The following is a 14433-nucleotide window of genomic DNA, read 5'->3' as shown; positions in this document are numbered from 1 at the left end:
ACCTTAAAAGCTCAAAAGAATTAAATCAAAACATTTCAATGCCTTGCATGTTTAATAATGGATTAGATTTATCTATACTTTTCCAGACGCTCAAAGTGCTTACAGTGTGTCCAGCATTCATTCATACTTGGTGATGGTAGCTACTGTTGTAGCCACAGCTGCCCTGGGGCAGACTGACAGAGGCGTGGCTGCCAGTTGGCGCCTACGGCCCCTCTGACCATCACCGGGACATTCATACACATTCACACACCAGTGGAGCCACACTGGAGGCAAGGAGGGTGAAATGTCTGGCCCAAGGACACAACGACAGTTGGCTGGGGGGAGCGGGGATCGAACCGCCAACCCTTTGATCATTGGACGCCCCGCTCAACCACCTGAGCCACTGTTTAAAGCATGCTCATAAAGCTTTTACCTTTACCTTCTTTTTCTGCTCCGAAACGCTCAGTGTCACAGTTTTTGCGGCTCTCCTCACCCCAAAGGTTCCGCTTAAGTCGTGTTTCCAGTCGGATGCATTTGTGAGCCGTACTTCAAATATGGCGGAATCCGAAACGGCGTTTAGAAATGTCGAGGTTTTGTAAGATATAAACGTGCAGACTGAAGGTTATTTAGAAGGCGGATAGCATGGGTTTGATTCGGCATGTCGTGTGCGCCATGTCCGGGGGGGTTGACAGCTCCGTGGCGGCTCTGCTGCTGAAGAGAAGAGGTAAAGAACAGCGGGATGACAAACCTTTCCCAGAATGCACTTCAGTTTTCAATCATGGTTTTTTAAACATTGACTATTTAAAAAGTAAAGCGGATAATAAATGATAAATACCATAAAGGGTGATCATAAATCAAGGGTTTATTCATCTAAAGGGTTTTCTGTTGACTCAAGGCTATAACGTGACGGGGGTGTTCATGAGGAACTGGGACTCTCTGGATGAGGGGGGCCTCTGCAGCTCACAGAGGGACTGTGAGGACGCCCTCAGGGTCTGCCACATCCTGGACATCCCCTTTCACCAGGTCTGCTACGTAAAGGAGTTCTGGCATGAGGTCTTCAGGTAAACAGTTGGTGTTTTAACATGTTCATGTGGCATTTTGATGATGATGGAGGACATTTAGAAATCTGTTCCTTCCAGTTTTTTCCCTTCAGGGTCTCCACAGCCAATCAGCCTCCTCCGTCTGTCCTCTGCATCCTTTACCAGCAGCTACCTTCCTGTCTTCCTTCATCCAGAATCCTCCTCTCTGGTCTTCCTCTAGACCTCTGGCAGGATCCTTCAGTCTCTGCTCTGGACATGTCCCAACCATCTCAGTCTGGCTTTATTTCCAGAACCTCTACCATGTTCTGTCCCTCTGATGTCCTCATTCCTGATCCATCCTGAACATCAGCATCTTCATCTCTGCTTCCTGTCTTCCTCAGTGTCTCTAGGAAACAACTTTTCTCCACCTTTCCTTTCATTCCAGCTCAAACTCCTGTCTCCATCCATTCCAACCTGCTTGTTACTTCAGATTTCTTTCAGCTTTTTGCTCTCTACAGCTTCCTCCATGTGATTCTGAGTGACGTCAAATGACAGATTTAGCTGTTTGTTGTCTCTGTAAATAATATTGGCATCAGTTAAACAGATTTCATTGCTAAGTACTTTAGTTTACTTTGATGTTCTGTGGAGTTGAAGCATGAGTGTAAATCTGTAATTCACCTGGAGACCCAAAGGAAGCAGTAGATGCACTAATGTAGAGAATGGCTTTTTGTTCCTGAAGTGTTGATGTGGTGCAGCGTCTTTGTCTTCATCTGTTCAGTTATCTGTTGAAGGAGTACGAGAGAGGCAGAACTCCAAACCCTGATATCCTGTGCAACAAACGCATCAAATTCAACTATTTTCACAAGTACGCCATCCACACGCTGGGTAAGGGTCACAACGCAGGTCTGTGCTCTAACTCACCTGGTCCACACGCCACCTGGATTCATCAGAGACACGTGTGTGTGTGTGTGTGTGTGTGTGTCCACGGGTGGACAAAAAGCCAACATTCAGTGACCATGTTTTGTTTTAGGTGCAGACGCCATGGCGACAGGTCATTACGCCAGGACGTCACAGGAGGACGACGAAGTCTTCCAGCAGTCTCATGTGGCCCCTCCCACCTCGCTTTTCAGAGATCGGTTCCAGATCCCAAACCGTGAGTTTGGTCACTGTTACCTTCTGACTACGTTGACACTGCAGGCAGAAACGACCCAATTCCCATTTGTTTGCCCCTATGCGACCTGTATCTGATCTTTTCAGTCTGAACAACACAGATCCCATCTTTTCAACTGTGACCCAGGCCACTTGGCTATGTGGTCCTGAATCCGATACGTATCCCATCTTTTGAAATGCGACCGCCGTCTGAACGGCCAGGCCACATGTATCCGACCCGTACGTCATCGATACGCTACTAACGTCATAATTCTGCGTTGAAGTAGGCGGGAACGAGAACATAAACATCAACCATGGCGGCCGATGCTGCTGAGACCAGTCAGTGGAAGGGAAGCCAGGTCACCGATTGGATGACTATTTGGGGTGACAGCTCTATTCAGGCTCTAATCGTAACCAGCCGATTTTTGAAAACATTTCCAGCGAAATGCCCGAGCGTGGTGTTGAACCTTTCCTGGGATTAATTTTTTATCCCTTTGAACGCGGCGGCTTGGAAGCTCGTTGGCGAGGGCGGTGTGAACGCAGCTCTGTGGTTCTTTCCTGTGTGACCCCACCTTCTCCCCAAACTCCTCCCCCTCAGCCGTGAGGCTGCACACGGCAGCCGACCAATCCAAAGACCAGACCTTCTTCCTGAGTCAGATCTCCCAGGATGCTTTGAGGCAAACCCTCTTCCCTCTGGCCGGACTCACCAAGGAGTTTGTGAAAAAGATGGCCGCCGAGGCCGGCCTCCACCACGTCCTGAAGAAGAAGGAGGTGGGTAGGTGGGCTGTTGGGGTCTCTGCCGGGACTCTGTACTGATCATGGCCTCTTCCAGAGCATGGGCATCTGCTTCATCGGGGAGAGAAACTTCCAGAACTTCATCCTGGAGGTAAATCTCACCGCTGAGCTTCTCGTGTGTCTGGATGCAAACGTCACCGCTGTGCCTCCACTTCCAGTACCTGGAGCCCAAACCCGGGAATCTGGTGTCTGTAGAGGACGGCGCCGTCATGGGGTCACACCAAGGTGGGCGTGCAGAAAGCCTGGAACCGCTTTCATTGGATTTGGAGAAATCAAACATTCTCTCTATTAAAAAGAACAAACAATAGTGCAATAATGTCAGTTGAATTGGATTTTTAAATAGTTTTCTATTTGATCAAATCAGGATCTGCTTAAACAAAAAAAGATTGTAAATCTGAAAAATAGACGAGGTAGAAGAAAAACTCCTGTGTAGGATTTATTTAGACATTTTTAGAATGAAGATAAATAAAAGCAAACAATTCAACAACACAGTTACAAATAAATCAATAAACAATGATACACAATATACTGTGCTACCAAACACCTGGTAGCTGTTCAGATGGTTTCTGAGGGACGTGACGTCTTCTAAAGCTCACCAAACTCTTTTACATCCAAATTAAACTGGAAGGAAACATTGAAACTTTGAACCACTGGAGATCGCCCGGCTGCTCCGGGGGCAGACAGCGGCTCGCCGTCTCCCGCCGGCCAGCGTGGCGATATCCTCGCTGTCGACTAAGCAAACATCAATGCTGCAACATCCGTTTTATTGCTTTGAATCAGTCATTTAACGACAAATGTGACGTTTCTGCAGTAAATCCAAGTGTTGCTCACATCCGTGTTCAGGAACGACTCATCACGTGTATTATTAGTATTTATTATTATTTATGTCCAGTCAGGACCATAAATATGTGGACAGAGACACATTATTTCTAATATAGTTTCTGTACATTACCACAGTGAATTCTAAATGAAACAACTCAGATGCCATTAAAGTGCAGACCTTCAGCTTTTATTCCATGGGTTGAACAAAAACTGAAGCATTATTAAAACACAATCCCTTCATTTCATGGGCTGATAAGTCATTGGACAAATGAAATAACTGCAAACCAAATGGTCATTACTAATATTTGGTTGAAAAGCCTTTGTTGGCAATGACAGCCTGAAGTCTTGAACTCAGACATCAGCAGATGCTGGTTTTCTCCTGTTGATGTTTCCACTCCTAATACTGTAGCAGTTTCTGGTTTCATGGTTTTTCTGTTTTCTCAGCTTAATGATGGCTCCTTTCACCTGCATGGAGAGCTCCTTTGACTGCATGTTGTCTGTTCACAGCTAAATCTTCCAAATGCAGCACGAGTCCTCTAATCAACTCCAGGCCTTTTATCTGCTTCACTCATGATGACAGAACAAGGGAACTGACCACACCTGCCCATTCAATAGCATGGAAGTCAATTGTCCAATTACTTACCATGAAATGAAGGGATTGTGTTTAAAAATGCTTCAGTTTTTCACATTTTTATACAATCTTTTTGTTCAACCCATGGAATAAAAGCTGAAAGTCTGCACTTCAATGGCATCTAAGTTGTTTTATTTAACATTCACTGTGGTAATGTACAGAAACTAAACTGGAAATAATGCGTCTCTGTCCAAATATTTATGGTCCGGACTGTAGAATTATTATTTCATTGGAATGAATTATTCTTTTTACCTGTCAGGTCACAGCATCCGTAAACTTAAAAAAATGAATTAAAATGTTTTTTTACCTTGACAGAAATAATAAACATTAAAAAAACATTCTAAACTTGAAAGAAGTAAAACTTTAAAATATAATGGAAAGTGAATCAGCTGATTGTGCAGCAGAGAAAAATATGAAATGTTTGCAGATCTTTGATTCAAAAACATTTTCAGAAAGATGTTTTTATGTTTGTCAATGAACTGGAGCAGAAAGTTGAAGGAAAACATCTTTTTAAAGGAACACTTTTCTACTAAATCGTTGTGTTTTTGGGTTGATTCTAAATAAAGATGTTACTGATGTTGCTTTAACATCATGTAGAATGGGGGTTGGACGGATCGGATCTCCACCAAAGCACCGATCCACAGCCCCCCCACTAGAGAACAGCAGTTGGATCACCGTTTTCTGCTGGGGGGGCTGCTGCTGAAGCTGCTGTCCGTCTCTGCAGGCTGGTTCACCCTGACTCTGGGGCAGAGGGCGAGGATCGGGGGCCTGAAGGAGCCCTGGTTTGTGGTGGATAAAGACGTGGAGACGGGAGACGTGTTTGTGGTGAGACCGGCTGTGCTTCCTCCTCCTTTATGGGGGGGTTAGGCTCTGAGAAGAATCCACAATGAACTCCCCCATACTGCACTTTAGTCACACAAACATGAACATCTGTAGAGTGTTGTCTCCTTCAAACTCCTGACAGCAAAGATGTGTCTGTAACCAAACTGAAGGGATTCACGAGACGGATGATTGACAAGGTCCTCAGCCAATCAAGACGCAGAACACAACAGGCTGTTGAAAAAGACAAAGCATGTAAATGAGACTGAAACCAGCTGTGAGGCACCCAAAGGTGGTCTGCATGTATGAAGGAACCTTCTCCTCCTGAACTAACGTGTCTTCTTGGAGGAGCTGCATGTTTGGCTTCAGGGGCTCTGAAGGTTTTAGACATTTGTCTCTTTGAACTCCTCTTTCAGGCTCCAACCACCAACCACCCGGCTCTGTTCCGTGACACGCTCAGAACCAACCGCTTTCACTGGGTCACGCGTGACCCGCCTCCAGATTTGGCCCGCAGTCAGATGCTGGAGTGTCATTTCCGCTTCATCCACCAGATGGCGCTCGGTGAGTCTCTAATGGGCACCGATGACGATTAAAGAGCCACTCTGATGAAAGCGCAGGTTTTAACAGGTTTAAAACCTGTTAAAAACACGTTAAACGTGTTCATGTGTAATTAAACTGCACTTATTCCAATCACTGTAAATAGGAACAGACCAAAATGTGTATTTGTGACGTAAGAAATGTGTGGGGGGGCGACCAGCTCCTCAGCATTTGCAGACAAATAGATCCATTTCCTTCTTCAAGCTGGCATCTGGCTCCAAACTGTAAACAGAGAGCTCTCAGCAATGGGAGGAGGAGGAGGGGTGGGCCTGCTCCATGCCTGTGGTCCCGCCCACACCTCAGAGGTGAATTTCTGATCAGCTGCTGCTGCTCTGCAGAAACTAAGTCCTTGAAGATGACGCTGTTTCTGAATTTGGGATGAAAACATCATCAGGGGAAGAATGATAAAGTGATGGGGGGGGGGGTCTTTGAGGGCTGAAACGTCCCCCCCCTCAGCTGAACTCTGCTTGCAGTCCCGTGCTCAGTGACTCTGAACTTGGACGGCTCCGTGTGGATCTCTCTCTCCCGGCCGGTCCGAGCTCTCACACCTGGACAGGTAGGGCCTCCCGCAGCAGGTGGAACTCGTGACCTTTGACCCAGGCCTTCCTGACCACGTCTGCTCCAGTTTGCAGTGCTGTACAAAGGCGACGAGTGTCTGGGCAGCGGGAAGATCGTGCAGCTGGGGCCCAGCGAGCACACGCTTCAGAAGGGCAGGGAGCGGCTGGCCGCGGCTGTGCAGGAGCGTCCTGCACCTGAAGCGGCGCGCTGAGGCCGTCCGGCCGTGTGGAGAGACCTCCATGCAGCAGCGAGAACGGCTCTGCGCTCAGAGGGACCGCCTGTGGTCAAACCAAAGGCCGGAAATGATCGTCCAGATGGAAAAAACAGCTGCTGGTGGAAAAGTTTTTATTAACGGTTAGGAAAGTAAAAGGCCAGGCTTCTTTTGGGAGTGTCTGTGCTCTAATTAACACCTTTAAATCAAAGGAAGTGTAATATTTTATAGAAATATATTATTTATTTTTCGTTTTTTCTTAAACTCTTTAAAGCTGCTCAACTTTCCCGAACTTTCACAGAACTGATGCTCACCTTTTTGTGAGCCTGGAGCAGAAGTTTCCATCAACAGCAGTTTTGTGTCTAATGATGGTTTTTCTGCATCGAGGCTCAAAAACACCAAAAGGTTTTATTTTTAGTTTTTGAAAAGCAACAAAATGTTCATAATTTCTGCTACAACAATAAAATAAATGTTTTTTTTATTTGATCTCTCGTAGACTAATTTATTTACATGCTGCATTACAAATTTTTTGGACAAACAAAAATGTTTTATGTGTTTATTTGTGTGGTTACATAAAATGAAATGTATGAAAAATGGAGAAATCTTAAAGTAACATCAATCAAAAGTTCGTTCCCCTTATTTTAGAAAAAAAACTTGGGTTTTATTTTTGATAGAAACGTAAATAAGTCTCACTTTGTGGTGTTGTACGTCAGTAAAACCACACGGGGTCGCTGTTGTTCAGGTAACTATAGACGATTTAAACTGATTTAATTTGAGTATAAATTACGTTTTTTTTCCTTTCCTTACGGTTTTATTTAAATGTAAAGGAATAAAACCTAAAGTCAACCAAAAAACAAATAAATTAAAACAGGGATTTAAATTCTAACTTAGTAAACAAAAAATAGCATTAAAGATGTGGCATTAACCGCTAAAATCCACTAATATAAAACATTATAACATCCACCAGTATATTAAAATCAGTTTCGTTTCCTTAACATTTCGTTAGCTTCATTCAACAGAAGCAGGTGAAAATGTTTCATTCTGGGATAAACGGAAAAGAATTGGACCTGAGACGGAACCGAACCCGAGTCTATTCGCGGGTTTGGGTTTTTCCCTTTTCATTAGAGCTTCAAAAGATGGCATTTTCATATGAAAGAAATCAAAATAAAGAAATAATAAAATACAGCAAAATAGAATAGTATCATAATTAAATACTAGTGATTGTCATAAACATGTGATCCTATATGGAAGTGTTCAGTTTTCCTGTATTTTCTTCATATCTCTTCATATCTTTTCAGCAGATATTTTCTGGAAAACCAAAGCTGCATCATGTGGTTCTTTGAATGGAGAACCAGCATTTTCAATGGATTTCTCTGTATTTTGGTAGATTGTTTCTTCTTCCTCCTTAGTTTGTGTAAATCTGACAGAACCATTTGTGTTGCATGTTGGAAACTATTCTCTAATAAACCAAATGACTTTGGAAGTTTTGAAGGAATGTCTCCCGCGCAGTGGAACTTCTCACATCTCCATACAAATGAGGACACCCCCCCCCCCCCCCCCCCCCCCCCCGCGGAAGCGTCCCGGAGGGGGGACACAACAGGTTTATGGAAATGAGCCGCAGAGGAGGAGGAGGACGAGAGCCGCGGAGCCATTTTGTACTCATTTAAACTTTAGTGGGACTCCGCCGCGCGCCGTGGACACCATGGACGCCGCGCGCGCTTTTCCGAGTTAAAACTCTGCCAGGTGGGATGAAAGCGAAGCACGCGGGGAGGGGAGGAGCTAATCCTTGAAGTTGATTCGGGAGCAGAGCCGGCAGGTTCCGAACATGGAGCGGCCGCTGTGCTGGCTGTGGGTCCTCGTGACGGCGCCGCTGGTGGGCTGCGTGGACATGCACCTTCCGGAGAGCCTGCTGCCGGGGAGCCTTTTGGCAAACCTGTCGCTCGGGTCTGGGTGGACGTATCAAGTGGACAGAACTTTATCTCCGGAGTGGGTCCCGAGCTTTCTCCAGGTTGAGACGCAGCACGGGGGGGTCCGCCTGTCCCGGACAGTTCAGTGCGCGCGCGCGCCCCGGGACGCAGCGCCCGTGTATTTCCGAGCAGGTTCCTCCGCGTCTGGAGACGTGGTTCTGACGCGCTTTGACCTGTTTTTCCACGGCCACAACTGCGCTAAGTACAAGAGGAAAAAACGGTTACCGGAGCCAGATGTTGCCATCACGCACCGTCTGAAAGCAGAAGAGGCTTCCTGCTCACCTGCAGGTCAATTCTTCTTGAATGTCACAGAACTCCTGCCAGCCGTCCTGCGGAGCACTGCGCTCCTGGACTCTGAATGTGTTGGACAGGACCTGGTCGGGGTGTTCAGACATGGGGAGTTGCTCCTATTCAGTGACTTGTGTCTGGAGCTCATTGGGAAGCCTCAGGTGAATCTGCACTGCGTCCTGCACAGCTCTCCAGGCAGCCGGTTGACTGTGAGTGTGACTCTGACTCTGCCCCAACATGGAGCTGTCCAAACGCCTCCCAGTACGTCTGGAGGATTGGTCCCCAGGAGAAAGCGGCAGGTCAACATGCCCCCACAGTTCCAGCTCCCCAACTATCAGGTGTCTGTCCCTGAGAACGAGCCTCCTGGTACCAGAGTGATCACCCTAAAAGCCACAGACCCAGATGATGGAGAGGCGGGGCGGCTGGTCTACAGCATGGAAGCTTTCTTTGACAAAAGGTCGATTGACTTTTTTGAGATTGACCCGCAGACGGGGAGCATAACGACCATCCAAGCGCTTGACAGAGAAGTAAAAGACACCCACTATTTTAAAGTTTCCGCGACTGATAACGGCAGCCCTAAAAGATCTGCTGCCTCTTTTCTCACCGTCACTGTGAGCGACACCAACGACCACGTCCCGGTTTTTGAGCAGAACGAGTACCGTGCTAGCATCCGAGAAAACGTGGAGGTTGGCTTCGAAGTGATGACAATCCGTGCTACAGACGGGGACGCTCCCTCCAACGCCAACATGATTTATAAAATTGTTAACGATGATAAAGTCAACTCTGTGTTTGAAATTGACGCCCGGAGCGGTCTGGTGCGGGTCCGAGAGCGTCCCGACAGGGAGGCCAGGGCTCGGTATAAGCTGATCGTTGAGGCCAATGATAGGGGCAAAGACCCTGGCGCCCTCAGTGCCACCGCTACTGTTCACATCTCTGTGGAGGACGAAAACGATAACTACCCACAGTTCAGTGAAAAGAGGTATGTGGCGCAGGTCCCAGAGAATGTTGCGGTCAACACAAAAATTATCCAGGTGGAAGCGATGGACAAAGATGAGGGAAACAACGCCAAAGTTCACTACAGCATCGTCAGTGGCAATGTAAAGGGGCAATTCTACATCCACTCCCCCACTGGTGTAATTGATGTCATCAATCCTCTGGACTATGAGGTGATCCGGGAGTATAATCTTCGGATTAAAGCTCAGGATGGTGGCCGTCCTCCCCTAATAAACGGCTCGGGTATAGTGGTGGTCCAGGTGGTGGATGTCAACGACAACGCCCCCATGTTTGTCAGCACGCCCTTCCAAGCCACCGTGCTGGAAAATGTGGCCATCGGTTATTCTGTTATCCACATTCAAGCAATAGATGGAGATTCTGGAGAAAACGCCCGCCTGGAGTATCGACTCACTGACACCTCGCCTGGTTTTCCGTTCACTGTCAACAATAGCACTGGCTGGATTACAGTAAGTGAAGAGCTGGACAGGGAGACCACGGAGTTCTACACCTTTGGCGTTGAGGCCAGAGATCATGGGGTGCCTGTGATGTCCTCCTCAGCTGCTGTTAGCATCACTGTGCTGGATGTCAATGATAATGTGCCCACGTTTACCGAGAAGACCTACTCTTTAAAGATCAACGAAGATGCACTGGTGGGTACCAGTGTGCTGACAGTGACTGCAGTGGACAGGGATGTCAACAATGTGGTGGCGTACCAGATCTCCAGTGGGAACACCAGAAACCGCTTTGCTATCACTAGTCAAAGCGGTGGCGGCCTCATCACTTTGGCCCTTCCCTTGGACTACAAGCAAGAACGGCAGTATGTCTTGACCGTCACCGCCAGTGACGGAACGCGATATGACACCGCTCAGGTGTTCATCAATGTAACAGACGCCAACACGCACCGGCCCGTCTTCCAAAGCTCAAACTATCAGGTGTTGGTGAGTGAGGAGAAGCCTGTAGGCTCCACTGTGGCGATGATCAGTGCAACTGACGAGGACACGGGGGAGAACGCTCGCATCACGTATATCATGGAAGACAACATTCCCCAGTTTAAGATAGACCCAGATACAGGTGCGATTACAACCCAAATGGAGATTGATTATGAAGATCACGCCTCCTACACAATTGCCATCATCGCTAAAGACAATGGGATTCCCCAGAAATCTGATACCACTTATGTGGAAATTATTATCGAGGATGCTAACGATAATGCACCACAGTTCCTCAGAGATCGCTATCAGGGTTCTGTTTTTGAAGATGCTCAGGTTCGCACCAGCGTTCTCCAGATTTCTGCATCGGACAGAGACTCCGGGCCCAATGGCAGGGTGAGCTATACCTTCCAAGGGGGTGATGATGGAGAAGGAGATTTTTTCATTGAACCTTACTCTGGGATCATAAGGACGGCTCGGAAACTGGACCGTGAAAATGTCCCAGTTTACAACTTGAAAGCCTTCGCTGTCGACGGAGGGACCCGGCCTCTGAAAGCTGCTGTTTCCATCCATGTCGTTGTGCAGGACATAAATGACAATGCCCCCGTGTTCGAGAAGGACGAGCTTTTCATTGATGTAGAGGAGAACAGTCCAGTAGGGTCCATCGTTGCCCAGATCACTGCCACCGACCCGGATGAGGGGACCAACGCTCAGATCATGTATCAGATCGTAGAGGGGAATTTTCCAGAAGTTTTTCAACTGGATATTTTTACAGGAGAACTGACTGCTTTGTTTGATCTGGATTACGAGGAAAAAACAGAATATGTTGTAGTGGTCCAGGCCACATCACCGCCCCTCGTGAGCCGGGCCACCGTGCACATCCGTGTAGTGGACATGAATGACAACCAACCAGTACTGCAGGACTTTGAAATCATTTTCAACAACTATATCACTAACAAATCCAACAGTTTCCCATCAGGAATAATAGGAAAGGTCCCGGCTCATGACCCGGACGTTTCAGATAAACTTCGATACACGTTTGAGTCTGGAAATGAGCTCAGCCTGCTTCTGCTGAATAAAGACACCGGAGAGCTGAGGCTGAGCAAAGATCTGGACAACAACAGACCTCTGGAAGCGCAAATGACAATTTCCGTCACAGGTGAGAACTTTTCCATTCTACAGGCTGTTTCTCTCCTCGTTCCTTTTGCCATTTTTGACCCCATGCTGTCAGTAAAGTTATTAAAGGTAGAAACTAGAGAGGGTGCATGTCCTGCTCAGCCACTGTTGCCTTTCTGCAGTGACAGAAGCAGGAATGAGCTGTGCTCTCTGTGAGCAGTCAAAGCTTTGCTGCAGGCTCTGCTCAGATTCTGGTTCTGCAGCTTTTGGGTAATAAACTTATTGTGCACAAGTGTTCGGTTTGGGTCATAAAAAAGGTGCTAAGAGCAATGCACATCCTAACCAATCCTTTCTGTTGTTGCAAGTTTCTGTAAAAGTAAATCCTGTGCCCCACCGGCACCATAAGGAAAAACTGACTCAACTATTTTGTTACTTAGAAAGTAAAATGAAAGTATGGACAACTGTGTTTTTTGTTCTGTCGCCAGAGGTCCACTCATTGACCTGTTCTTTGTCTTTGTCTCGGTTAAAAGGGCAGATTGTCCTTCTCTAAGTGCTTTATGGCCCGCAGAGCGTTTGAGGGGCAGCCACTCTCCGGGTTTAGGCTGTATAACCCTCATTCATTGCTTCTGTATTCATGCTTGGCAACTAACAAGTTTTGGTGTATCCATGGCAATGGTGGTGTCACGATAATCCCTTCGGGGGCCGTCCCGTCAGAAGGTAATGGGATGTATGAGTCTTCACGCACAGTTAAACCCAACAAAGAGGGATCAGAGCACTCTTTCGGGGTTCACCTTGATGTCAAGTGTTAGGTAGCCATTACCACATGTCTTGACCTGGTGACCTCAAGAGTCTGGGGAGAGGAAGGCCTGGGGGGCTAGAAGGCAATCAGTTTCTTTACAAGCAACAAGAGCCGTGAAGCAAATTGCTTTTGGAAATCCATTGCTGCTGCTACTGTGATTGGTTTTGATTGATTCTTGTCTGGAGTCCACTAGTCATACTATTCCCAAAAACAGGCTACAGATCAGGATCACGTTAAATCCAATATGTCACATATCAGATCAAAGTTTGTTTTCCATTTCTCTACTTTACTGAAATGACCTCTTCTTAATTAATATTCCTTTTAAGCCTAATTAACCCCCAACAATTCCATTGATTGCTGCACTAGGACGATTAGAAGGAGCATTGATCAGTCCAGCTTTGACAGGGAGCACCATCTGCCCCATGGGGCTGTTCTCTCCACCAGGTGCTTTTATTTTGATGAACAGAAGGCCTGAGAATGTTTTTGGAGCCTTCCGCTGAAACATGACCGCGTCCTGATATCTTTACACGGATACACTTGTTTAACACACTTTCTAGCCACAACACTGCTCCCTCTGTCCTCATCTGCCTCCACCCAGCATGAGCTGCAGTGTTGGGCTCTAAAAGCTGTGAGCCGGGCTTCATTATTGTCTTAACTGTTATCTCAGCTTGTCGAATTTTACTTGAAACTCTCTTTGAATTAGAAAACATATATTAGAAAGTTTGATTGGTTATTTTTCTCACAAATGAACCAGTAAACTATACATTTTTTCAAATATTTGACCAAATATTTAGCTTACAATTTTAAAATGAAGTAGAACGCCTGATTTTCCATATACATTAGCCCAGCCATCCATTTTCTGAAAATGTTTTGTCCCTTTCGGGGTCACAGGGCTGCCGAGGCCTAAGCCGCCACACCCTGGACAGGTCGCTAGTCTGGACAAGGCCACGCACATTCACACCCAGGGACAATTTCCAGTCATCATTTCACCTGTGAAACATGTTTTTAGACGGTGGGAGGAAGCCAGAGTCCCTGAGATAACCCATGCATGCAAAGGGAGAACATGCTAACTCCACACGTGACCCAACACTGAGATTGATTGTTGCCTGTGGCATCTGCTTTTGAGAAAACTGCTGCTTCTTGGTGTACAAACTCCTAACCCCTTTGGGTTGTTTCTACAGCCTCCTCCTGAACGGTGGAACTCATAAGTTATTGTGGAAGCATGCACAAACAGGCAACAGGTAGCCTCTCAGAGACATAAAGTGCAGAGGATTGGAACTTAAACGATTGGTAATGGTTGGTGATAAATTGAGCTGTGATCTCTGTTCTTTCCCTCCATATGACATGACGCTACACGCACTTCCACCTCCCCCTCAGGGCTTTTCTTTGGCTTCCCTGCATTGGAGTTTGGCCTTAATCTCGTAGAATTGCATAGTTGAGCTTTTCTACATATCTGTCCTCCAAGCTACATTTCCGTACATTTTGTGGCTTTTTAAAATCTTTCTGATCATCAAATGTGTCAAAACTGGTCATTAATCGCAGACCTTTATAGTTTTTATTTTTTACATTTTAGGATACTTACAGTTCTGAGCTGGTCAATAAAATCCTCCACATAAAGCAGCATCACTGTTCCATAAATGAAAATAGCCGCGGTTACATGGGCAGAATATCTTGATCGGATCAATGGTCGGGTTAAAATTCACCCGTGCACATGGGATCAGAAAACCTTTTTCCGATTAGAACAAACGTTCCCATGGCTCA

The 14433-nt window shown here is 46.5% G+C and overlaps 2 protein-coding genes across 7 annotated transcripts in view; both read left to right on the top strand.

Moving 5' to 3' along the window:
• The first annotated feature begins 514 nt into the window (after positions 1-514).
• Positions 515-7066, top strand: trmu (tRNA 5-methylaminomethyl-2-thiouridylate methyltransferase). Its single transcript, XM_004084316.4, has 11 exons — positions 515-703; positions 875-1040; positions 1777-1883; positions 2029-2151; positions 2746-2918; positions 2980-3033; positions 3101-3167; positions 5120-5220; positions 5631-5775; positions 6285-6367; positions 6437-7066. The coding sequence occupies exons 1-11, from the start codon at positions 622-624 to the stop codon at positions 6578-6580; spliced, it is 1245 nt and encodes a 414-aa protein (XP_004084364.1). The 5' UTR covers positions 515-621; the 3' UTR covers positions 6581-7066.
• A 1166-nt stretch (positions 7067-8232) lies between these two features.
• celsr1 (cadherin EGF LAG seven-pass G-type receptor 1) overlaps positions 8233-14433 on the top strand; it is a 154310-nt gene continuing 148109 nt past the window's right edge. For 4 of the 6 annotated variants that reach the window (XM_023952121.1, XM_023952117.1, XM_023952118.1 and 1 more), the window contains exon 1: positions 8234-11916. In XM_023952121.1, coding sequence (XP_023807889.1) covers positions 8406-11916 — 3511 coding nt within the window. In that variant the 5' untranslated portion in view covers positions 8234-8405. Of the gene's footprint in view, positions 11917-14433 lie in introns of all 6 variants that reach the window. The other 2 variants (XM_023952120.1, XM_023952122.1) reach the window with 2 other exon arrangements.

Source organism: Oryzias latipes, chromosome 23, assembly GCF_002234675.1.
Source record: "Oryzias latipes chromosome 23, ASM223467v1".
NCBI lineage: Eukaryota > Metazoa > Chordata > Actinopteri > Beloniformes > Adrianichthyidae > Oryzias > Oryzias latipes.
This window is presented reverse-complemented; position numbering and strand designations above follow the sequence as displayed.